The sequence below is a fragment of the Malus sylvestris genome, chromosome 16 (genome assembly GCF_916048215.2).
Source record: "Malus sylvestris chromosome 16, drMalSylv7.2, whole genome shotgun sequence".
NCBI lineage: Eukaryota > Viridiplantae > Streptophyta > Magnoliopsida > Rosales > Rosaceae > Malus > Malus sylvestris.
This window is the reverse complement of record NC_062275.1, coordinates 24,755,040-24,782,093: the sequence shown is the minus strand read 5'-3', so window position 1 is coordinate 24,782,093 and position 27,054 is coordinate 24,755,040. Positions and strand designations below refer to the sequence as shown.

General features: G+C 42.4%; 1 protein-coding gene across 1 annotated transcript in view; it reads left to right on the top strand.

Moving 5' to 3' along the window:
- LOC126607927 (uncharacterized) overlaps window positions 1-25,948 on the top strand; it is a 96,690-nt gene extending 70,742 nt beyond the window's left edge. The window contains exon 2 of the mRNA XM_050275642.1: window positions 25,533-25,948. Coding sequence (XP_050131599.1) covers window positions 25,547-25,948 — 402 coding nt within the window. The 5' untranslated portion in view covers window positions 25,533-25,546. The remainder of the gene's footprint in view (window positions 1-25,532) is intronic.
- Window positions 25,949-27,054: the final 1,106 nt, after the last annotated feature.

The window sequence follows — 27,054 nt, the reverse complement described above, 5'->3', positions numbered from 1 at the left end:
TGTAAATGTTCTTAAAAGAAATAAAAGAATAAAAAATTGGTAAAGAGAGTAATTGGACCAGGACCCGTGCAATCAAAATTCAAAAAGAGAGGAGTTGGTGGGACCATAATGAATTCACCCTACCCGTCCGTTTAAATTGAAAGCTAATATGGTGGTCCCCACCTATCACATCCTAGTTTTGACTCTGTCGTAGCACGATATTGTCCGCTTTGGGCTCTGACCACGCCTTCATGGTTTTGTTTCTGGGAACTCACATAAGAACTTCCCAGTGGGTCACCCATCCTAGGAATGCTCTCGCCCAATCTCACTTAACTTCGGAGTTCCGATGTACATATAAGGCACAATACCCCATGTCCGTTGGTCGATGTGGGATGTTACACCACTTCTTCATATTCTTCTTCCTGACATGCAACATCATTTTTCCAGAAACATTTTCAGATCCCAGCGTCTTCTCATACGCTCGCCTAGCTTCCACCCAGCCCAGCCCAGACCTGTATAGCTCCACCTAGACCCGTCTAATCCCATCTAGGTGTTCGCCTAATATATTTTCTAATTTTGCGACCGATTAACTGTTAATTGGAGCGGTTGGTCACAATCCAGCACCTAGGCACTGCCGAGGTGGCTGCCTAGGCCGATTTTTAGAATACTGACCGTAGCCAACAATATTTTAAGAATGCAATACTTTACAATAATTCATAAATAAAAACATAACATCTAATAATCACAATATCTCTAATAAACAACATATCATATCGAGTGCTCATCGACATATGCCGATACACGAGTTCATGCAAAGATATTGCGACATGAACATGACTGGTTGTAACAATGATTTACGCTTTAGTACTACAATCATGTGAAGACTAGCGTTATGTGCATCACACACGAGTCCTAATTTCTTATAGCAATCTAGGACAAGACTAGCGCCTACAATGAATCCAAAGTGAGTGTACGGTGCGATGTGAACATGCACGTGAAGCCTAGCCCTAGCCCAGACGAGTACTAACACCAGTGTAGCATACGATGAACAGATAACGTAAATATAATCATGCAACGGTAAATCAATAATTCAAGTCGACATAATACTATTCATGACCGTAAATATAATTAAGACGTCCCATAGAATTTATAATGATCTCATAAATCTCATCATTACGACATTCTTATAAACGTTAGTTTAATTATGGCATCACGTAGAAAATGCATTATTAATATGTATGGAACTAAATGAATATATATACTATATAAAAGACAAGACTCACTCACAGATACTTGCGAGGTTGCAGTCGTTCGAACTAGGAAAGCCAAAGTCTACGATAGTAATCGCACATAAGCATAATATTAAGACCCATCAGTAAAACTCAATTGAAATGATTAAATTTGGTAAATTTGGAAAGAAAAAAAAAAGAGTGCCGATTTTGGAATTAGGGTGTCGAAATACGCTAAGAAGGGACCCGAGCAATTTTCATAAAAAGTCAACGAAAATTCAACGGTCAACCAAAAAGTTAACCGAGACACCAAGCTGGAAAATTACATTAAAACTTTAGAATTTCATTAAATGGATGCCAAAAAAGGAATGGGGAATCGAAATTAGCGAAATTAGCGTAGGAAGGTTTTCGAGAAAATTTCGAAAGAAGAAAAAGATCGGTTTGTAGGCATTTTGGCCAGAAAACTTTTCCAACTTCATTTAGCTTTAAATCTCAACCAAAACTCACCATTTAAATACCAGAATGAAGCTACGAGGGTAGGGGATTCGAGTTATACCACGGGTCTTTTGTCGGAAAATTAGGGAGACTTTCCCCGAGCTATCTCTGCATCCAAACAACACCAAAGCATCTCAAACAAGTCCTAATCGTACTCCTAAACACGATCTACGAAGATTTGAAGAGTTTTCGAAGCTTACCTTTGCCAGGAATGGTGAGAAATCACTGGAGAAATTTTTGAACAGTGGTGGTGCCACTGTGTAGAGAGAGAAAAGAGGAAGAGAGTGGCCACGTCTAGGGTTTTGGGGTGTGTGGGTCCGTCATTGATTACCATGGAAAGAGTTCGTGAAGGTGGTGCTCGTCGGAATGGCGATGGTGGGGTGATGGTGCTGCTATGTGATTCCCAGAGATGAAAGGTGAGTGAGGGAGAGTGTTTGGGTTAAAACTTAAACTTTGGGCTCAAAAGAGTTGGCCCAAAAAGAGGAGAAAAGCCCGAAGCACAGCCCAAGCCCAGAAGGCAGAAAAGGGCTTTCCCAACTAGGTGCAGATCATTTGCACCACTTGCTCACCTACCCAAGGGCCAAGTGGTATAAACCAGCCAGCTAATCAGCCCAAAAGTACTTTACAGTGGCAGTACAAGTAAATAGCTGATGAGTCACTATCATTCAAACTGCATTCGGGCAAGATTATTGCTACAGGAGGCCAAGCCAAAGTGTCTATAAAAGAAGAAAGAGAAATCAGAGTTAAGACACACTCAAACAAACCAACAAACACAAGCACAAACTCTGCTCAAAACCAGATTTGCTTTCAAAACAAAGCTGTAGTCAGCCCAAGCCTTCATCCCTTTCGGGATAAACCCTTTGTAATAGCTCTGCTACCCTGTTCAACTATTGCTGTAGTATCGATTTCTTTCTGTAAACTCATCTCCCAACCCCTTTTCTAAACTTTCAAACCTTCTGATAAACCACAAAGATAGGAAGTTGCAAGACGATCAGCCTTGCTCGACAAGGTTAAACCTTGCCCGACCTTCTTTGTTTTTGTCTTTTCATTCATTAGCCTAGCAATATGTTGTATACTACAAGTTGTATCCAAGTTATTTCTAGTAATATGGCTATTAAAAGACTCTCTCAGCGCTTGAATCCGATTTGAATATGTTTTCACAGTTCAAGCCAGATCTAAGTTCTAAGCCCTCGGGCATGTAAGATTTGATTACTCAAAAAGTCCTTAGCCTCAAGGCATAAAAAAGAACCTTATGTGGACTTAACCCATCCACGATAAGCTTTGATAACAAAAAATCCGAAGTTACTTGAGGCGCAAGTAATCGACCTGTCACTTAGTTTTATTTCTATTATATTATGATTACCATAGAACGTTCGAGTACAGAATGAATTCTAATGGGAAGCCTCAAGGCCTATTCAAGGCCCTACAAAGGCACCTATTTGGATTCATCATGTTCCTCGGGCTAGAACATTGAGTATAAAATGAGTTCTGATGGGAAGCCTCAAGGCCTATCTAAGGCCCTACAAAGGCACCTATTTGGATTCATTCTGCTCTTCGGGCTCAGGTAATCAAAATTATAATGGTTATAAGACTCATATAACCAAGAAAATAAACCTTATGTATTCGAGTACTAAGTTAGTTATTAACGGGAAGCCTCAAGGCCTACACCTAAAGCCCCATAAAGGCACCTGTCAATAACTAACATAGTCTCTCGAATATATATATATAATTAAAACTCAACATCCGTTTTACATCTGCCATGTTGAAGATGGCAGTGGCACGCCTGAGCACTTAAAAGTTAATCTTGATTGTGAGCCTCAAGGCCTACACCTAAGGCCCCACAAAGGCACCTTTCAAAGTTAACTATGTCCTTCTCTTTCAGCCTTGCCCGACAAGCCTTGCCCAATAGGCTTTGCCCGACAAGCCCGACAGAAAGCATCAAACGGCGCCGACCTCTCGGGGAGCTGTGTGCGCGTCGGCTAGGAAGCATCCCCGACGGAAATTCCTACCACGAACATAGTTTTGGCACGCCTAGTGAGACATCTTTGATCAAAGAAGTATGTCAAAGGGATCAGAAGATTTGCAAACTGCTTTGTTGCACATGCTACAAAGACTGGAGAACGCATTCGCAGGCTCTAGAAAGGAAGATGACCCGGTTCTAAGACCACCTATTCTTATATCTTTACCTCACCTTGGGGAGAAAGATGATAGGGAGAAGAGGGGATTTAAAACCAACCGACTAGAAGAAGCTGCGGTGACGGATAAACATACGGATCTCTTCTCAGATGCCCCTATAAATATGATCAGTATGGCCTAGGCGGAGAAGGGGAAAGAGAAGGTCACAAAAGAATAAGAAAGAAGACTGGTTGACAAACCCATAAAAGGGGTGGTTAACTTGCCCGAATATCCAAGAGCTGCCATAATCAAAGGGAGGGTGATGTGCAGTAAGTGCCAATGCGAGTGTGAGCTCAAAATACCACCCACATGAGCCCTCATAGATCATGAACTGATCAGGAGGAATGAAGAAGAAAAGAGAAAAGAGGCACAAGAGAAAGCTCGGCGGACTGCAGGAAGGGATACCTCCCGAAGTGTCTTTCAGCGGTTAGGAGGTGATTCCCAACCAAGGGCTTTATCAGAAATATTTCGTAACCATGAAGTTTCTGAGGAGGCAGAGAATAAAGATGCCAAGAAGCCAAAAGAGAGAGATGTAGAGCACTCTCAGTACGGCCATATGGGAAGAGAGGTCAGGAGGAATGACATGATAACAAACCCTGTCAAAAAAGATAATCCTGCCCGCCTCGGGTGAAAATGGTATGTGGTTGGGAAAAATGGACAGCCCTTTAAGCAAATGGGAGCCTCCATGGTCAGAGGGGTTCAGAGGCAACACAAAGCCTACATGAATTCCTTAAAAAAACCCTGCGACATCGGAAGCATTCAAAAATCAAAAGTTGGAGAAAACGTCATCTGCGGGGAGTAATCAGCTCCGCTGGAGAAGTAAGAATGAGGTGGAAAAGTCTAATAGCAAGACTGAAGGCGAAGGAAACCATGTGCCACAAAGCCTACACCCTGGGAAATATAGAATCTTGAGGAGAGCTCAAGAATATATAGTTATGGTGCCAACTCCCAGATGGAAGATAGAGCAGCCTATTTGTTTTGGAACTGTCTCACCTTAGAGATAACAACCTTCTCTATCATTAGTGGATCCCTTCGGGGAAGTTCCAAAGCAAACACCATATTCAAGTGTGAATCAACTAGAGGGGGCACCAGAACCATTGCTTCCACCAGAAGCGATGGCTTGGTTGGATGAGTTCATGGACCAGATTAGGAGCAAGAAAGAAGAACTGCCAGAGCCTAGCAACTTTCATATAAACATGACGTATGTGTTATCCGCCATGTTTGTTGCCCAACCAAATCAGCCCCCCCTCCATGGAAGGAGATTACGTAACAACTGAGCCGATGATGGCTCATGTCAATGTGGAGATAGTTGAAGAATGAGAGTCGGGAAAAGCTAAATCATTTGAAGCATCCAAAGAAGGTCCTTTAAGGATCTATACAGACAAGATGGTGTTCAACCGCCCGAACATTTCACTTGCCAATCATCTGAAGCCCATATATGTGACAACTCATTTGGAGGGGTGCCCTTCAAAAGGATTTTGATTGATGGAGGAGCAGCTGTTAATGTACTGCCGGCCAAGTAGATGAAAAAGTTAGGGAGAGGCACAAAGGATCTCATTCCTACAGACCTCACAGTTTCTAGTTTCTCGGGCGCTATCACCAAGACTGATGGGATATTGCCTTTAGAAGTAGATTTGGGGTCTAAACATATCATGCTGACATTCTTTGTGGTGGACTGCACCTCCACCTATAGAGCCTTACTCGGAAGAGATTGGATCCACCAAAGTCTTGCTATACCCTCCACCCTACATCAACAAGTGGTTGTTTATCATAAGGCAAGCGCAGAAGGGCCAGGCTTTTGGGAGATGGTAGAGGCCGAATCACGGCCATTTCTTCCCATAGCCAATGTAGCGGAAGCAAGTTTCTACAATCCCAACGTAGGAATCTTGAAGTGTTCAGGAGCAGATGAGAACGGCCGCCCTACCAAGGTGACGGCCCAAAAGCTTCTAGAACAAGGAATGCTCCTTACTAGAGATAAGTAGGATAGACCTTGTATCGTCCCAACACCCCTACACCATTAATGACAGAACAAAAAAGGAAGGATCAGGTAATGGCAGTCAGATCCCTGATTAAACGACTATTGGTGTATGGGAAAGGAAGAAGACAAGAAAATGAGCTCTTAGACAGAGAAGAGCAGGAATGGCAAGTAGAAGCTTCAACCAGCCAGGATGAAAGCAAGGAGGAATCTTGTCGAGAAGAATTGGAAAGGGCCATTCAAATGGCCGAGTGCATATATGACCTAGATGGGCCAGACGACTTGCCCGAGAGCCCGGAGCTAGTCGAATTTTTGTGTGCAGAACCTGATAAGCCACCACCAGAGGTCCAAGATCCTTTGAAAGTTATTGAGATAGGAACAAATGAGGATCCAAGACCAATACAAATCAGTGGTTTATTGGAAAGTGAGGATCGGGCACAAATTATCTATCTCTTGCAAGAATTCAGAGATTGTTTTGCTTGGCATTACACTGAGAAGAATATATGACACAATCCTATATTATTACATAAGTCAACTTAATATCATTCCACAAAGTGCAATTAGAATGCTTATTTGTCGTAGAGAAGGCAATGCCACATTGAAAGCATATGGCGAAACTTAGTAACCTTTAGCATTCATTGCACTTTGTAGCCGATATGATTTTGCCTATCTGATGGCATTTTCCAACACAAAAAAAGATCACAAAAGGGATGCCAAGTCTACCTTGATTCTTATGACATGCGATAAATAGAACATATAAATGATGTTTTCCATATCAATAGCATACCAAGAAATGTAAAGGACACAACACAGTTGCTTACTAATTCAAAAGATTAAATGAACTATAAATGGACCAGTGGTTAATCGAACAAATTCAATACACCTTAATCACATTCTAATTTTAAGCTAAGCACTATATTGCCAAGAAAAGTTCCCATATTGTTGTGAATGTAAGAAAAATGAGTTAGCACTATCCATTGCTCATTTTGCTAAATGAAACACCTAGAATCTATTCATTTCAAGTAAGTAAAAATCTAGAACAGGGAGATGGAGATATCGGACATTGAAAAGTGATTAAATTGCCATCTTAACAATCGATTTAATCTATATACACCTACAAGTATCAAATTCGATCTTAGATAAAAATAAAGTTGCTGATGAGATAACTGATTCCTGGTGTGTCATCACTTCTACTTTTTATGGCAATGATTACTTCAAGTTCTCATGCATACTCAATTGATCAATAATATCGACAATATATCCATCATTTCAGAAGGGTCATTACTATACATCTACTAATCCGTAGTTACCTGTAGTTTGATAACTGGCAGCCTGAGGCTTAACAAATTTGTAGATGTTTAGTAATGACCCTCCTGAAGCTCTTTATCAATATCTATGCATGTGAAGTTAAGAAAGGCATGAAGAAACTAGAGTCAAGACAAAATTAATTTTAATTTAAGAATTTGAACAATGAACCTTGAATTAGTACATTTGGTGATATGAATTCCATGTTCCATCAGGACCACTCTGAACAAATGTGAGATTTTGGCATGGTTTCTTCGTTCCCATTCTCACTTTTGGCTTGGCATCTATTGCTCTATTTAACATGTAACATTATATGTATTAATATAACATGTACATAAACAGATAGGTAACATATTGCATTGTGTGTATATAATGTAATCTTTTTCTTATACCAAAAAATAGTTGGCAAAGGACACATTCAACCTGGAGATATAAGTTCTATTCTAGTTTATACCAAATTCATATAACATTTCCAAGTAAATTCATACATAATTCGTTTAAAAATAAACAAAAATTTTAGCAAGTTGGGCTAAAATACTGCAATTGCTCAAAGTTGAAAAAGCGGGGAAAAAAGGTAGTCAGCTTAGCATAATATACAAATTTTCAAGCTTTGAATTGCATTGTTCACAAATCAGTATTCTATTGTATATACAACCATTGAACTTATTATTTGAATCCAAAGCGGAAAAGTCAGGAAGACATTCACAAAACCAAATCAAATGCACCAAATATCACATCAAAGAATACAACAACAACAAAGCCTTTTCCCACTAAGTGGGGTCGGCTATGTGAATCCTAGAACGCCATTGTGCTCGGTTTTATGTCATGTCTTCCGTTAGATCCAAGTACTTAAAGTCTTTTCTTAGGGTCTCTTCCAAAGTTTTCCTAGGTCTTCCTCTACCCCTTCAACCCTAAACCTCTGCCCCGTAGTCACATTTTTGAACTGGAGCATCAGTAGGCCTTCTTTGCACATGTCCAACCCACTCATTCCTAATCTTATCCTTTCTCGTGAGCCCACACCTCCAACAAAGCATCCTCATCTCCGCTACACTCATTTTGTGTACGTGTTGATGCTTCACCGCCCAACATTCTATGCCATACGGCATCGCCGACCTTATTACCGTCCTATAAAATTTTCCCTTGAGCTTCAGTGGCATACAACGGTCACACAACACGCTGGATGCACTCTTCCACTTCATCCATCCCGCTTGTATTCCATATATTCTGTCTTTGATCGGCTTAGGCGAAGACCTTTAGATTCCAACACTTCTCTCCAAAGGTTAAGCTTCGCATTTACCCCTTCCTGAGTTTCATCTATCAACCCTATATCGTCTGCGTAAAGCATACACCGAGGAATAACATCTTGAATATGTCCTGTTAACTCATCCATTACCAATGCAAAAAGGTAAGGACTTAAGGATTGTTGATGCACAAAATCAGTGAGGACTTTGGTATAACAGAAAGTATTAAGTTTGTGACCTTCGCTAGATTGCTCCGGTCATTAGTGTGGATAAGTATGTAAAAGGATAGAGACAGGAGAGCAAACACAAGATGTACGTGGTTCACCCAAATTGGCTATGTCCACGAAGTAGAGGAGTTCTCATTAATTGTGAAGGGTTTACACAAGTACATAGGTTCAAGCTCTCATTTAGTGGGTACAAGTGAATGATTTAGTACAAATGGCATTAGGAAATATTTTGGGAGAATGATCTCATTTTATAGAAGAGAGTTTCTAGCCTTGTTCTGACATTGACACGTGACGTGTTGTGATTGGCTTCCGATGTTGACACGTGTCGCGCTATGATTGGCTTCTGATGTCGACACGTGTCGCTCTGTATTGGCCTCCTGGTTAGAGGGGAAGCTCCTCGGTTGGGGACTTGCAAGATCCAAGCCGCTGAGTAATCACGAAACTTCTAAGTACCGAAGTGTGGTATCGTCTTCACTTGCCTTATCTGTCTCATAGGTAGATGTGGCATCTTCTCTGGAAGTACTCTTCCTCCGTCCAGGGATGGTATCTTTAACTGGTGGAGATGCACAAGGTAATGTATCAATTTCACTTAAAGCTTACTTGTAGTTTCAGGCGTGGTCAAGCGCGATACAAACCATGTAGTAGGAGTCCCTCAAGTCGCCGAGCTAGAGGATCTGCTAAAAGAGGTGACAGACAGGGTAAGCAATCAGTCCCAAATCAGAAGTTTGATTTCGATTTCCGACTGATTGTTCTCATTCTCCTTATCTTGCAGGCAGCATGAAGGATAAAAAGAAGAAAAGAAAAAGAGATGATATGAGATACTTTTGCTTTTGAAGAAGTAACTTTCCACAGGCTTATTCTTGAACTGGGCTGGAGGGTTTTCTGGTTACCTCCAAAGTATAAGGCCGACTAAAGAATTTGAGAGTCAAAACAAGTCCATCAAATCTAGAATACGTTCGACCCTGCTGATATGAGATACTTTTGCTGTTGACAAAGTAGTGAAAGTATCGGCACGTGTTCTGTTACGCTTGTCTCCACATGCTTCCTTGTATCCTTCTCACTTGCCCTATCTGTTCCTCAAGCAGATGTGGTATCTTTTCTGGAAGCATAAGATGTTGAAAATAAGTACTCGAGAGCAATGCCAGGTAAGTAATTAGGTAAGGGGTTTCAGGCAGTCAGTTCCGGATTGGAAGCTTGATTCCAAGTGCTGACTGATTGCTCTCTTTCTCCTTGTCTTGCAAGTAAGAACAAGGCCAAAGGAAAAGACAGGGAAAAAGAATGATATGGGATACTCTTGCTTTTAACCCTGATGATATGAGATATTCTTGCTCTGGTGTAGCTTGTTTGCAGAGGTATTATCGGGGGGAAAGAAAGCTGAGTATTTCGAGAGGCTTCGTTGGGAGTGCCCTCTCAGATATGAGGAAGGGTTGAGCATTTTTGTAGGTCTGTCTGTCCGTTGAGGATAGAGGTCGACATATATAGGAGTCTCCCTAACAACAAGTAGTAATGCTATTCTTTTACCCTTCTTGGTCATAGCACTATAGTGGGAGCTGCCAGCTTCACGTGTTTTAACTCTGTCAGAGCACTTTGAAAAAATGGTCTATGGTATCTAGAAATCTGATGTTGCGTGTGAAGATTACAGACAAGCTTTATCCAAGGAGATCTGGCTCTCGAAGTTGAGAAAGCGATGCCTCTTCGGTTTTCAAACAAGCGATCCTGTCAGAGATCTGGCTCTTAAGATTCGGAGAACGGTGCCTCTTCGATTTTTGAGAAAGCACTCCTGCTGGGAGTCTGGCTCTTGAAATTCGAAGAGCGGTGTCTCTTCAATTTTTTAGAAAGTAATCATGTTGGGAGTCTGGCTTTCGAGATTCGAAGGGTGGTGCCTCTTCGAATTTGGAGGAAGCAATCTTATTGGGAGTGTTTTCTCGAATGTGAGTAAAGGTTGGGCATTTTTGCTAGTCTACCTTGCCACGGAGCACAAAGGTTGACACACAGGGACATTCCAATTATCCAGCAGTGGTGTTGTTCCTTTACCCTTGTGGGTAATAATATGGTAGCTAAACCTTCAAAATTTATGTGTCTAAACTTTGTTAGTGCTATTTCTTTGCTATTCTTTACCCTTCTTGGTCATAGCGATGTAGTGGAAGCTGCAAGCTTCACGTGTCTAAACGTTGTCAGAGATCTTCGGTAAAGTTATCTGTGGTACCCATGAGCTGATGTTGCATGTGGAAAGTGGATGATTGAACAGTAAGATTCATGTGCTTTCTACTTCACCAGAAATCTTCGACAGATTGCCAGTAATTTCCGCAAAGCTGAGTGTGCATGTGATAGGTGCTGACAAAGCTGAGAAAGCAGGTGCCTCTTCGATTTTTGAGATCGGCCCTCGTGGTCTCTGAGCAGCCTAACTTTTGAGAAAGCAAGCGCCTCTTAGATTTTTGAGATCGACCCTTGTTGTCTTTGAGCAGCCCAGCTTTTAAGAAAGCAAACGTCTCTTCGATTTCTGAAGCTCCGTCGAGTGCAGATTTTTATAGAGGCTGGCATTAAGTTCCAAAGCACACTTGAATCTCCACCAGTAGAAGCTCCCTTCTTGCACTTCTAAGATCTTGATTTGTCCGACCTCTTCTCTCTTCAACACCTTTGAAAATGTTTGGCCCTTCTGACCGTCGTTTTGACTTGAACCTTGGTGAAGAGGCAGCCGCGCCTTTTCCAGACAACATATAGCGCCCATCCTTCTTATCCCCTACTGGTCCTCTTATCGTTGAGGATTCTGTGATGAAGAATGATATAACCGCTACGGTGGTGACCAGGAACATTCTCACTCCCAAAGATAACAGACTTCTTTCCAAACGGTCTGATGAGTTAACTGTTAAGGATTCTCTGGCTCTCAGTGTTCAATGTGCAGGTTCTGTGTCGAATATGGCCCAACGCCTATTTGCTCGAACCCGCCAAGTTGAATCATTGGCAGCTGAAGTGATGAGTCTCAAGCAGGAGATTATAGGGCTCAAGCATGAGAATAAACAGTTGCACAGGCTCGCACATGACTATGCTACAAACATGAAGAGGAAGCTTGACCAAGTGAAGGAATCTGATGGTCATATTTTACTTGATCATTAGAGGTTTGTGGGTTTGTTCCAAAGGCATTTATTGCCTTCGTCTTCTGGGGCTGTACCATGTAATGAAGCTCCAAATGATCAGCCTCCGATGCCTCTTCCTTCTAAGGTTCTGTCCAATATTGAGGCTCCGAGTGATCACCCTCAAGTGCCTTCTCTTTCTGGGGCTCTACCGACTGCTAAGACTTCTCCTAAGCAACCTTTGTGAAGGACCCCTCTTGTTTGTTTATTTTGACCCATGTATATGTACATATTTGTAACTTATCGGAGATATCAATAAATAAGTTTTGCTTCATTTCAACGTATTGTGTTAAATACACCAAAGTCTTCTTCACTAAGTTCTTTGAATTTTTCTTTTGTTGAAGCTTGTATGTTGAAGCTTTGTGAGTGAAGCATGTAGGTTGAGGTAGTGTTCCCTTAATTTCTCAAGTGAGGAAAACTTCTCAGTTAGAGACTTGAAAAATCCAAGTCACCGAGTAGGGTCAGCTATATGAATCTTAGAACGCCATTGTGATCGGTCATGTGTCATGTCCTCCGTTAGATCCAAGCACTGTAAGTCTTTTCTTAGAGTCTCTTCCAAAGTTTTCCTAGGTTTTCCTCTACCCCTTCGGCCCTGAACCTCTATCCCGTAGTCGCATCTTCTAACCGGAGCGTCAGTATGCCTTCTTTGCACATGTCCAAACCACCATAACCAATTTTCTCTCAGCTTTCCTACAATTTCGGCTACTCCTACTTTACCTCGGATATCCTCATTCCTAATCTTATACTTTCTCGTGTGCCCACACATCCAACGAAGCATCCTTATCTCCACTACACCCATTTTGTGTACGTGTTGATGCTTCACCGCCCAACATTCTGTGCCATACAGCATCGCTGGCCTTATTGCCGTCCTATAAAATTTTCCCTTGAGCTTCAATGGCATACGGTGGTCACACAACACGCCGGATGCACTCTTCCACTTCATCCATCCAGCTTGTATTCTATGGTTAAGATCTCCATCTAATTCTCCGTTCTTTTGCAAGATAGATCCTAGGTAGTGAAAACAGTCGCTCTTTGGTATTTCCTGATCTCCGATCCTCACCCCTAACTCATTTTGGCCTCCATTTGTACTGAACTTGCACTCCATATATTCTGTCTTTGATCGGCTTAGGCAAAGACCTTTAGATTCCAACACTTCTCTCCAAAGGTTAAGCTTCACATTTACCCCTTCCTGAGTTTCATCTATCAACACTATATCGTCTGCGAAAAGCATACACCAAGGAATATCATCTTGAATATGTCCTGTTAACTTATCCATTACCAACGCAAAAAGGTAAGGACCTAAGGATGAGCCTTGATGTAATCCTACAGTTATGGGGAAGCTTTCGGTTTGTCCTTCATAAGTTCTTACGGTAGTCTTTGCTCCTTCATACATATCCTTTATAGCGTGGATATATGCTACTCGTACTCCTTTCTTCTCCAAAATCCTCCAGAGAATGTCTCTTGGGACCCTATCATACGCTTTTTCCAAATCTATAAAGACCATGTGTAAATCCTTTTTCCCCTCTCTATATCTTTCCATCAATCTTCGTAAGAGATAGATTGCCTCTATGGTTGAGCGTCCTGGCATGAACTCGAATTGGTTGTCCGAAACCCGTGTCTTTTGCCTCAATCTATGCTCAATGACTCTCTCCCAGAGCTTCATTGTATGACTCATTAGCTTAATACCCCTATAGTTCATGCAATTTTGTACGTCGCCCTTATTCTTGTAGATAGGCACCAAAGTGCTTTTTCGCCACTCATTTGGCATCTTTTTCGTTTTCAAAATCCTATTGAAAAGGTCAGTGAGCCATGCTATACCTGTCTCTCCCAAGACTTTCCACACTTCGATCGGTATATCATCTGGGCCCACTGCTTTTCCATGCTTCATCTTCTTCAAAGCTACAACCACTTCTTCCTTCCTGATTCGACGATAAAAGGAGTAGTTTCTACACTCTTCTGAGTTACTCAATTCCCCTAAAGAAGTACTCATTTCATGTCCTTCATTGAAAAGATTATGAAAATAACCTCTCCATCTGTCTTTGACCGCGTTCTCTGTAGCAAGAACCTTTCCATCCTTATCCTTGATGCACCTCACTTGGTTTAGGTCCCTTGTCTTCTTTGCCCTTGCTCTAGCTAGTTTATAAATATCCAACTCTCTTTCTTTGGTATCTAGTCGTTTATACATATCGTCATAAGCCACTAACTTAGCTTCTCTCACAGCTTTCTTCGCCTCTTGCTTCGCTCTTCTATACCTTTCACCATTTTCATCGGTCCTATCCTTGTATAAGGCTTTACAACATTCCTTCTTAGCCTTCACCTTTGTTTGTACCTCCTCATTCCACCACCAAGATTCATTTTGGTGTGGAGCAAAGCCCTTAGACTCTCCTAATACCTCTTTTGCTACTTTTCGGATACAACTAGCTATGGAATCCCACCTTTGGCTAGCTTCCCCCTCTATCCCACACACACTGGGTGATTACTTTCTCTTTGAAAATGACTTTTTTTTCTCCTTTTAGATTCCACCATCTAGTCCTTGGGCACTTCCAAGTCTTGTTCTTTTTTCTCACTCTTTTGATATGTACATCCATCACCAACAAGCGATGTTGATTAGCCAAGCTCTCTCCCGGTATAACTTTGCAATCCTTACAAGTTATACGATCCCCTTTCCTCATTAGAAGAAAATCTATTTGTATTTTTGACGACCCACTCTTGTAGGTGATCACATGTTCTTCTCTCTTCTTAAAGAATGTGTTGGCTAAGAAAATATCATATGCCATTGCAAAATCCAAGATAGCTTCCCCATCCTTGTTTCTCTCCCCAAAACCATGGCCACCATGAAAACCTTCATAGTTGCCTGTCTCCTTGCCCACGTGTCCATTTAAATCTCCTCCTATAAATAACTTCTCCGTCTGAGCAATTCCTTGCACCAAGTCTCCAATGTCTTCCCAAAATTTCTCCTTCGAACTCATATCCAACCCTACTTGAGGTGCGTACGCACTAATCACATTGATGAGTTCTTGTCCTATTACAATCTTGATTCCCATGATTCTATCTCCTACCTTCTTGACATCTACAACATCTTGTGTCAAGGTCTAGTCCACGATGATGCCAACACCGTTTCTCGTTCTATTTGTGCCCGAATACCAGAGTTTAAACCCTGAGTTTTCTAGATCCTTTGCCTTAAGACTAACCCACTTAGTTTCTTGTAGGCACATAATATTTATCCTTCTCCTCACCATAACTTCCACTACTTCCATAGATTTTCCTTTTAAGGTTCCTATATTCCACGTTCCTAAACGCATTCTACTCTCTTGAACTCTACCCTTCTGTCCTAGCTTCTTTAACCTCCCTCGTCTAATAGGATCAAAGTACTTCTTTTGTGTGTCCTATGTAAAGTTGATAGGAGCATATGCTCCCAAACAACTTTGAGTGGAGTCGTTCGAAAAGAAATTTCTATGGCCCCCTTGCTCATTTAACACTGCATCCGGGTGCCGATGGAGATACAGCGACCCTTGCTCACTTATCACTGTGCTAGGGCCACACAGCACGCCACTTACGAGTGACGCCCTAGCTTTAGCGCGATTTCGTTCTGAATTCATTTTCATAAGGATTCGACGTAAACTAGGAGTGCCGGCTGTCGACTACCTGACGCCCTCCCCCTCCTCCTTTATCCGGGCTTAGGACCGGCAATGTAAGATAAACTTACACAGACGGAGTTAAATATCACAACAAAGAATAAATGATATAAATTGACATATTGAAAGAAACTCAGTAGAGATTAGAAAGAGAATGAGAGACCGGAGGAAGTGGGAAAGTGAAGAGAGACATAGTTGTCGAGGTTAACGAAGGAAGCCATTGCCAAGAAATCAAGATTGAATAATTAACATAGATGATTAACTCTAAGGTTTCTCAATATCTGTGATCAAATGCATGTAAATGGTTAAATGAGTAATTTAGCTTGTTGATTTTTCTTCAGCCACCAGTGCAAAATTCATACGAATTCTCTCATATGCTTTGTAAATCTATGAAGATTGGTAATAAGATGCTACTCAGCAGAACATTCATTATTCACCCATTAGTATTTAGCATCTACATTGAGTCGCTAACATACATTGCTCTGTTAGGACTCTGTTATACTCATCATCCATGATCAATGTAATCATATATTTCATAGCTACACTCCCCATTGAAATACACTGACATAGCATCTACTTTTTTGCTGACCTTATTTGCTCAGTTAAGTAATAACCAACATACATAATCTGACAATCGTAGCAGCTACACAAATCATCCATAAATGGGCAGAAATTCACATACTATTATATTGGGTTTTGGAACAAATAAACCAATCATCCAATTCGAATGTCGTTTGGAACAAATACACCAACCATTCAATTGGAATGGGGTTTGGTACAAATACATTTTCCATTAATTGGATATTCAATTAACTGGGATTAAAAAAAGATTACCAAACAAAAGCCAATTTTCTAAAGAAAATTAGTGTTTTATACCTGCCAATTCCAAAGGCCTGTATGAGCCCAAAATTGAGGGATGGTGACATCTCCAATTCCATAGTGTACAACACCTTTCACCTTGAATAGGGTTTGTAGTAATTGAGTTGAGATGCCTGTATTGAGCTTTTCACAGGTGGGTTTCTGCATCAATTTTTTTCCAGCAGGTTTCTACAGAAAATACTTCAATAATATTGAATGATACGGGAAATAAACAGTTCAGATTTACACTAAAAGATTTAATAATTGTGAAAGTCGAATCTAATGGATAATACACTTGTAGTATTGAAGCCGGACACTGTTTCTACATCATTTATTAAATACATTATCTATGATATGCACTGACCAAAGAAATTAATCAAAGTAAGACAGAAGGTCATTTGCATAATTAAACATACCATGCTCAATCCGTCATAACAATTATAACCTTTTTGTCTTCCAATCGTCCGATTTGAAACCTTCTTCCTATCAAATTGACTATGTAGAATTCGGTCCAAAGTTATTTTTCTTTCAATCACAATATTCTATGTATTTATAAATTTCAGAGCAGAACGTGCAAAGGCAAGAAAAGCAACAACAACATAACTTGTTTATACCATATTTAGGGCCTCGTATTTAGATCTCGTACAAATACTCGGAGGACTTAAATGTAATTATGTGATAAAGGAAGAGGCAAATATGTAATAAATAAGGAGTCCTTATTCTATAAAATGACATCTCACCCTCACAATTAGGGGAGGCCATTTCCTAGGCCTAAGGTCTCTCATATTCAGAGGAAGCCTCCTCACCCCCAGAGGCTTCACTCTCACCTCACAAACTCTCTCTCCCTCAAATAAATACATAATCAGTGTGGACGTAGCTCAAACCTTGGGGTGAACCACAATACATCTTGTGTTATTTACATTTCATGCAGATTCATGATCGGATTTTCGTTGTTCCAAGACCTTCGGTTTTGTGCATCAACATTTGGCACCATCTGTGGGAAACGATACGAAAAGTGATGTCGGTTCTCTCTCAATTTTTCACCCCTCCGTGAATCTGCAAAAACCCAGCAAGCCAAAAGCAAAAAATATTAGAACCAAAACTCTGAAGGTCTCTTCCGCCCTGCTCTGTTTCTTCTTTCTCAGCTGCCACCATCTACTCCGCCATACACAAGCTCAAGTTCCGAGCATAGAATGATACACCTGATCGACGACCTCCAGTAGTCCCAAGAACAATCGTTGGACATCTTGGACATGTGAAAGGAGCAGAATTCTCCACTTGGTCATATGAAATGCAGGACACATCATCTTGATGCGTCAGTCACCTTATCATGAATTGCCACATGGTCCTGCATTCCATGAGTCATCAACCACGTGTTTCCTTTTAAGGGCTGCACCAATGTTTTCTTCTGAGCACCATTAATTGGGAGCTCCTCAAGCCCCCAACCTGACGTTGCCTTCGGGACCAATTGGTGTCCACGGCTCTCACTTGTCGTCACCTTCACAGATCCCACAACCTCCCAAACCACCACCCAGCAACATTCTTCTACGGTTGTTCACTACAGGGGCCTCAAGGTCAGATTTGGAAAATGGGTCGGATCATGCGCTGGCAAAATTCTCAGGGTACAGGCAGCTAGGTGACACGTATTCGATGCTAGAATAGCTTAAGCAGTCCAGTTTATGTCACGGGTTGGGTTTGAAGATCCAAAAGGACTCTGGGTGAATCAGATCCGAGAGCTGCAGAAATTTGCAGGACCTGGAGGACGAGATCGATGTATACCCATAGCAGGACCTGGACCTGGAAGACGTTTCAACTCCTTCCGTCCGATGCATCATCTCTGGCGTCAACGGTAGCGGTGTGTCGTACGATTTCATCTCGACTCGGATTTCCCGGAACAGCTCTTAAACCAGAAGCTCTAGGACCTCAATAGGTGCAAAAACCTTAGCCACATCAGCAAGTCCACGTCCAAATCCTCAAAACCAACCTTCACCAGGATATCCACGCGGCGCCCAAGCTCGTCGCCACCTTCTCCCTCTGCCGTCAAAAGATGGTGGTGGTAAACATTTTCAATCAGATTGATCAGCCAAATGTCCATTTGTACGACGCTCTCATCAGAGCTCACATTCAAAACTCGCAGACTTCGCAGGCCTTCGCGGCTTTCTTTGATATGCAGATTAATGGGGTTTATCCTGATAATTTTACGTACCCATTTTCTTCATTTTTGGCCTGCCATGGCTGCCGGTGGTTCAAATGATTCATGCCCACATTGAGAAATTTGGATTTTGGTTGGATATCTTCCTGCCCAATTCGCTCATTGATACTTATTCCAATAGTGAATTGATTGGCGTTAGTGAGGCGAAGAATCTGTTTGTGGTGATGGAAGAGAAAGACATTGTGTCTTGGAATCCAATGATTGGTGGGTTGGCAAAAGCTGGGGAGTACCTGGAGTCATGGCCGCGCTACAGTACCTGGAGTCGCTGCGCAACGCGCATCCGGAATTCGCAAACTCTCATGCTGTTACTGGTCCAACTTCGGCGTCGAAGCCTTCATTGCTCTCGACCCTGTTCATGGCCCCGCTCTGAAGACTGCTAGGGGAAGCAGTGAAATTTGGTCTTGCAGGAAGGGTTATAGGAGCAATATCAACTGCTGGCTTTGCGTGGAAATATTCAAGAAGCTTACATGAGACCCTGGACAGCTCCATGCTCTTTCTCCCGTCGCACCAAGCATTTTCCAGGTTGGGTTTCTTCAGCAAGAGAACCTGCCCATCCACAGGCAATGGGAAACCCGACGGCATGGCATGGTAGAAAATGACTGGGTATCTTTGGTCATTGTTCATAGTGATGCCTGGCAGTTGTCACTTTAGAGAAAAGCAAAAGAAAGCAAGTGGGTGGTGTCAAGGTTGTCCACGCAGCTGTCATTCTAGAGAAAAGCAAGAAAAGCAATGGCAATTAAAACCTTAAAGTCAGATGGTTTCCAAAAGCCATATAAACATGGGTGGACAAAGATAATTGCGCAAGACCAGAGATAATTACGGGGGCCTCATGGACCATGCAGAAACAAAAGCAGAAAAAGAAAAAGAGAAAGCAAAAGCAAAAAAACAAAAGCAAAAGAGAAAGCAAAAGCAAGGAATAAACACCCCACCAGAATAATGTAATTTACTTTTCTTGTTTTTTGACTGATGTAATTTATTTTTTGTATCTTTCGGAGATATCTGTATAAACCCCATCATAAGGTAAAAAAAAATAAAAAATAAAAAAAAGGCAAAGTCCAAAATAAATGGGCTGGAATGTTGTGTGGAGAGCGAAGGCCCATAAGCCTAAAATAGCACCAACTAGGTCATCAAAAGTATGCCCAGTACTCCACAATTATTCGGCAACCCGCCGCTACTACCACCAACCAAGTGATCAAAAGTACGCCCAATACTCTAAAATTATTCGGCAACCTGCCGCTATTACCACCAACCAGGTGATGAAATGTATAACTTGTACTCTCCTTCATGCCATTCATGCTGCCAACCAGGTGATGACATGTACAACTTGTACTCTCCTTCATGCCACCAACCAGGTGATCAAAAGTACGCCCAGTATTCCAAATTATATATGAGCATTACTCATGTCACTCGTACATAAACATTCATGAGCATTACTCATGACAATCATACGTAAACATTTATGACCATCATTCATGTCAATATTCATGAGCATCACTCATGTTAACATTCATGAGCATCACTCATGTCAATCAGCTTCAAAAGCTTCATTTACAGAGCTCTAGCTTCAAAAGCGTCATTTACAAAGCTCTAACTTCAAAGCTTCACTTGCAAAGCCTCACCTACAAAGGTTCAATGCAGGGTATACAAATATCGCCTTCGAACAACCGCCACTTCGGCCCATACATGAATTCAATTTGAAATCTCCAGCCAACAGACTCAATTGACCGAAGACTTGGGGGACTACATTATGTACCATATATTGGGCCTCAACTGGGCCTCATGAAAAATACTTAGGGGACTTAACCCATTATTTATGTATTAAGGAGCGAGCCCTTATTCTATAAAAGGGACTCTCTAACTTTCATTAGAGAGCACCCATTATTCATGTACTGATGAGCGAGCCCTTATTTTATAAAAATGACTCCCTCACCTTCATTAGAGAGCAACGTCGCCAGTTAAGCAACTGTCTCACCGCGAGCATCACTCCTAGCCCATCACTTATGTATTGAGGAGCGAGCCCTTATTCTATAAAAGGGACTCCCTCACCTTCATTAGAGAGCAACGTCACCTGCTAAGCAACCGCCTCGCCGCGAGCATCAGTTTTAACCCATCACTTATGTATTGAGGAGCGAGCCCTTATTCTATAAAAGGGACTTCCTCACCTCCATTAGAGAGCATCGCCGCCTACTGAGCAACCGCCTCGCCGCGAGCATCAACTCTAGCTCATCATTTATGTATTGAGGAGCGAGCCCTTATTCTATAAAAGGGACTCCCTCACCTTCAAACGCCACAAGTCGAGCCAACCAAGGCAACATAAGCCACAATCCAAGCAGCCTCGCAGCATGTGCTACTTATAGTTTAGCATAATTTCACTTTGAGCACCGCCTCATATCAAGTACCAGTTCAAGACGACATCTAGTTACTTCGGCCCACACATAGACTGAATTTCAAGTCTCCAGCCAAAAGACTCTCTTGACTGAAGACTTGGGGGACTACTGTTTATACCATATTTAGGGCCTCGTATTTAGATCTCGTACAAATACTTGGGGGACTTAAATGTAATTATGTGATAAAGGAAGGGGCAAATATGTAATAAGTAAGGAGTCCTTATTCTATAAAACGACCATTCACCCTCACAATTAGGGAAGGCCATTTCCTTGGCCTAAGGTCTCTCATATTCAGAGGAAGCCTCCTCACCCCCAGAGGCTTCACTCTCACCTCACAAACTCTTTCTCCCTCAGATAAATACATAATCAGTGTGGACGTAGCCCAAACCTTGGGGTGAACCACGATACATCTTGTGTTATTTACATTTCATGCAGATTCACGGTCGGATTTACGTTGTTCCAAGACCTCCGGTTTTGTGCTTCAACATAACTCATATATACCATGAGTTATAAAGATAAACATTTTAGCAAATTATACTGATTTCCGCATACTCATTATTCTCCATATACACTTGTGTGCCTAATTTCTAGTACCTACCTAAGGAAATGCTTTCGTCGCCATTACTTCAAGTTGGCGACATATTTCATGGTTCTAAATCTTGCACCAACTTCGTTCCTTAAAAGTTAGTGTGACATACAATCCTGCGTGGTTGTAAATCTTGCGCCACGAAGGTCTTCATCCCTTAAACCTAGTGTGATGAATTTCATTTTCATCGCGCAAAAGTGTTTGCGCGACGAAGATCTGTGTCTTCATCGTGCAAACCCTAACTTCACGAGTTTTGTGTGACAGAATTCTTCTTTGTGTGGTAATTGTAAAATGTAGTAGTGTGATAAACATCTATTAAATAGTTAGGTCAATTTTGAACACATACAACAACAACAACAACAACAACAAAGCCTTTTCCCACTAAGTGGGGTCGGCTATATGAATCCTAGAACGCCATTGCGCTCATTTGTGTCATGTCCTCCGTTAAATCCAAGTACTCAAGTCTTTTCATAGGGTCTCTTCCAAAGTTTTCCTAGGTCTTCCTCTACTCCTTCGGCCCCAAACCTCTGTCCCGTAGTCACATTTTCTAACCGGAGCGTCAGTAGGCCTTCTTTGCACATGTCCAAACCACCGGAACCGATTTTCTCTCATATTTCCTTCAATTTTGGCTACTCCTACTTTACCTCGGATATCCTAATTCCCAATCTTATCCTTTCTCGTGTGCCCATACATCCCACGAAGCATCCTCATCTCCGCTACACCCATTTTGTGTACGTTGATGCTTCACCGCCCAACATTCTGTGCCATACAACATCGCTGGCCTTATTGCCGTCCTATAAAATTTTCCCTTGAGCTTCAGTGGCCTACGACGGTCACACAACACGCCAGATGCACTCTTACACTTCATCCATCCAGCTTGTATTCTATGGTTGAGATCTCCATCTAATTCTCCGTTCTCTTGCAAGATAGATCCTAGGTAGCGAAAACGGTCACTTTTTGTGATCTTCGCTAGATTGCTCCGGTCATTAGTGTGGATAAGTATATAAATGGATAGAGATAGGAAAGCAAACACAAGATGTACGTGGTTCACCCAGATTGGCTACGTCCACGGAATAGAGGAGTTCTCATTAATTGTGAAGGGTTTACACAAGTACATAGGTTCAAGCTCTCCTTTAGTGAGTACAAGTGAATGATTTAGTACAAATGACATTAGGAAATATTGTGGGAGAATGATCTCGTAGCCACGAAACTTCTAAGTACCGGAGTGTGGTATCGTCTTGACTTGCCTTATCTATCTCATAGGTAGATGTGGCATCTTCTCTGGAAGTACTCTTCCTCCATCCAGGGGTGGTATCTGTAACTGGTGGAGATGCACAAGGTAATGTATCAATTTCACTTGAAGCTTACTTGTAGTTTCATGCTTGGTCAAGCGAGATACAAACCATGTAGTAGGAGTCCCCCAAGTCGCCGAGCTGAGGGATCTGCTGAAAGAGGTGACAGACAAGGTAAGCAATCAGAGCTCCGGCTGATTGTTCACATTCTCCCTATCTTGCAGGCAGCATGAAGGATAAAGAGAAGAAAAATGAGGAGAGATGATATGGGATACTTTTGCTTTTGAAGAAGTAACTTTCCACAGGCTTATTCTTGAACTGGGCTGGAGGGTTTTCTGGTTTCCTCCAGAGTATAAGGCCGACTGAAGAATTTGAGGGTCAAAACAAGTCCATCAAATCTAGAGTACATTCGACCCTGCTGATATGGGATACTTTTGCTTTTGATAGAGTAGTGGATGTATCGGCACGTGTGCTGTTACGCTTGTCTCCACATGCTTCCTTGTATCCTTCTCACTTGCCCTATATGTTCCTCAGGCAGATGCGGTATCTTCCCTGGAAGCATAAGATGTTGAAGATGAGTACTCGAGAGCAATGCCAGGTAAGTAATCAGGTAAGGGGTTCCAGGCAGTCAGTTCCTGGCTGGAAGCTTGATTCCAAGTGTTGACTGATTGCTCTCTTTCTCCTTGTCTTGCAGGTAAGAACAAGGCCAAAGGAAAAGACAGGGAAAAAGCATGATATGGGATACTCTTGCTTTTAACCCTGATGATATGAGATATTTTTGCTCTAGTATAGCTTGTTTACAGAGGTATTATCGGGGGGAAAGAAAGCTGAATATTTCGAAAGGCTTTGTTGGGAGTGCCCTCTTAGATAAGAGAAAGGGTTGAGCATTTTTGCAGGTCTGCCTGTCCGTTAGGGATGGAAGTCGACATATATAGGAGTCTCCCTAACATCAAGTAATAATGATATTCCTTTACCCTGCTTGGTTATAGCACGGTAGTGGGAGCTGCCAGCTTCACATGTTTTAATTCTGTCAGAGCACTTTGAAAAAGTGGTTTGTGGTATCTGGAAAGCTGATGTTGCGTGTGAAGATTACAGACCTGTCGGGGGTCTGGCTCTCGAGATTCGGAGAACGATGCCTCTTTGATTTTTGAGAAAGCAATCCTGCTGGGGGTCTGGCTCTCGAGATTCGGAGAGCGGTGTCTCTTCGATTTTTGAGAAAGTAATCATGTTGGGAGTCTGGCTCTCGAGATTCGGAGGGCCGTGCCTCTTCGATTTTGGAGCAAGCAATCTTGTTGGGAGTGTTTTCTCGAATGTGAGTAAAGGTTGGGCATGTTTGCTAGTCTACCTTGCCACGAAGCACAGAGGTTGACATACAGGGACTTTCCAATTATCCAGCAGTGGTACTGTTCCTTTACCCTCTCTTCGATTTTGAGAAAGTAATCATGTTGGGAGTCTGGCTCTCGAGATTCGGAGGGCCGTGCCTCTTCGATTTTGGAGCAAGCAATCTTGTTGGGAGTGTTTTCTTGAATGTGAGTAAAGGTTGGGCATGTTTGCTAGTCTACCTTGCCACGAAGCACAAAGGTTGACACACAGGGACTTTCCAATTATCCAGCAGTGGTACTGTTCCTTTACCCTTTCTTCGATTTTTGAGAAAGTAATCATGTTGGGAGTCTGGCTCTCGAGATTCGGAGGGCGGTGCCTCTTCGATTTTGGAGCAAGCAATCTTGTTAGGAGTGTTTTCTCGAATGTGAGTAAAGGTTGGGCATGTTTGCTATTCTACCTTGCCACGAAGCACAGAGGTTGACACACCGGGACTTTCCAATTATCCAGCAGTGGTACTGTTCCTTTACCCTTGTGGGTAATAATATGGTAGCTAGACCTTCAAAATTTATGTGTCTAAACTTTGTTAGTGTTGTTTCTTTGCAATTCTTTTACCTTTCTTGGTCAGAGCGATGTAGTGGGAGCTGCAAGCTTCACGTGTCTCAACTTTGTCAGAGAACTTTGACAAAGTTATCTGTGGTACCCATGAGCTACTGTTGCGTGTGGGAAGTGGGTGATTGAACAGTACGATTCATGTGCTTTCTACTTCGCCAGAAATCTTCGACAGAATGCCCATAATTTCCGCAAAGCTGAGTGTGCGTGTGACAGGTGCTGACAAGGCTGGAAAAGTAGGTGCCTCTTCGATTTCTAAAATCGGCCCTCGTGGTCTCTGAGCAGCCCAGCTTTTGAGAAAGCAAGCCTCTTCGATTTCTGAGATCGGCCTTTGTGGTCTTTGAGCAGCCCAGCTTTTGAGAAAGCAAACACCTCTTCGATTTTTGAGATCGACCTTCGTGGTCTCTGAGCAGCCCAGCTTTTGAGAAAGCAAACGCCTCTTCGATTTCTGAGCAGGCGCCTCTTCGATTTCTGAAGCTTCGTCGAGTGCAGATTTTTATAGGGGCTGACATTAAGTTCCAAAGCACACTTGAATATCCACCAGTAGAAGCTCCATTCTTGCACTTCTAAGATCTTGATTTGTCCGACCTCTTCTCTCTTCAACACCTTTGAAAATGTCTGGCCCCTCCGACCGTCGTTTTGACTTGAACCTTGTTGAAGAGGCAGCCCCGCCTTCTCCAGACAACATATGGCGCCCATCCTTCGTCTCCCCTACTGGTCCTCTTACCGTTGGGGATTCCGTGATGAAGAATGATATGACCGATGCGGTAGTGGCCAGGAACCTTCTCACTCCCAAAGATAACAGACTACTTTCCAAACGGTCTGATGAGTTGTCTGTTAAGGATTCTCTGGCTCTCAGTGTTCAGTGTGCAGGTTCTGTGTCTAATATGGCCCAACGCCTATTTGCTCGAACCCGCCAAGTTGAATCATTGGCGGCTGAAGTGATGAGTCTCAAACAGGAGATTAGAGGGCTCAAGCATGAGAATAAACAGTTGCACCGGCTCGCACATGACTATGCTACAAACATGAAGAGGAAGCTTGACCAGATGAAGGAATCTGATGGTCAGGTTTTACTTGATCATCAGAGATTTGTGGGTTTGTTCCAAAGGCATTTATTGCCTTCGTCTTCTGGGGCTGTACCGCGTAATGAAGCTCCAAATGATCAATCTCTGATGCCTCTTCCTTCTAGGGTTTTGTCCAGTACTGAGGCTCCGAATGATCCCCCTCCGGTGCCTTCTCTTTCTGGGGCTCTACCGACTGCTGAGACTTCTCCTAAGCAACCTTTGTGAAGGCTCCCTCTTATTTGTTTATTTTGACTCAAGTATATGTACATATTTGTAACTTATCGGGGATATCAATAAATAAGCTTTCCTTCATTTCAACGTATTGTGTTAAATACACCAAAGCCTTCTTCGCTAAGTTCTTTGAATTTTCTTTTGTTAAAGCTTGTATGTTGAAGCTTTGTGAGTGGAGCATATAGGTTGAGGTAGTGTTCCCTTAATTTCCCGAGTGAGGAAAACTTCTCGGTTGGAGACTTGGAAAATCCAAGTCACTGAGTGGGATCGGCTATATGAATCTTAGAACGCCATTGTGTTCTGTCCTGTGTCATGTCCTCCGTTAGATCCAAGTACTCTAAGTCTTTTCTTAGGGTCTCTTCCAAAGTTTTCCTAGGTCTTCCTCTGCCCCTTCGGCCCTGAACCTCTGTCCCATAGTCGCATCTTCTAATCGGAGCGTCAGTAGGCCTTCTTTGCACATGTCCAAACCACCGTAACCGATTTTCTCTCATCTTTCCTTCAATTTCGGCTACTCCTACTTTACCCCGGATATCCTCATTCCTAATCTTATCCTTTCTTGTGTGCCCACACATCCAACGAAGCATCCTCATCTCCGCTACACCCATTTTGTGTACGTGTTGATGCTTCACCGCCCAACATTCTGTGCCATACAGCATCGCCGGCCTTATTGCCGTCCTATAAAATTTTCCCTTGAGCTTCAGTGGCATACGGCGGTCACACAACACGCCGGATGCACTCTTCCACTTCATCCATCCAGCTTGTATTCTATGGTTGAGATCTCCATCTAATTCTCCGTTCTTTTGCAAGATAGATCCTAGGTAGCGAAAACGGTCGCTCTTTGGTATTTCTTGATCTCCGATCCTCACCTCTAACTCGTTTTGGCCTCCATTTGCACTGAACTTGCACTCCATATATTCTGTCTTTGATCGGCTTAGGCGAAGACCTTTAGATTCCAACACTTCTCTCCAAAGGTTAAGCTTTGCATTTACCCCTTCCTGAGTTTCATCTATCAACACTATATCGTCTGCGAAAAGCATACACCAAGGAATATCACCTTGAATATGTCCTGTTAACTCATCCATTACCAACGCAAAAAGGTA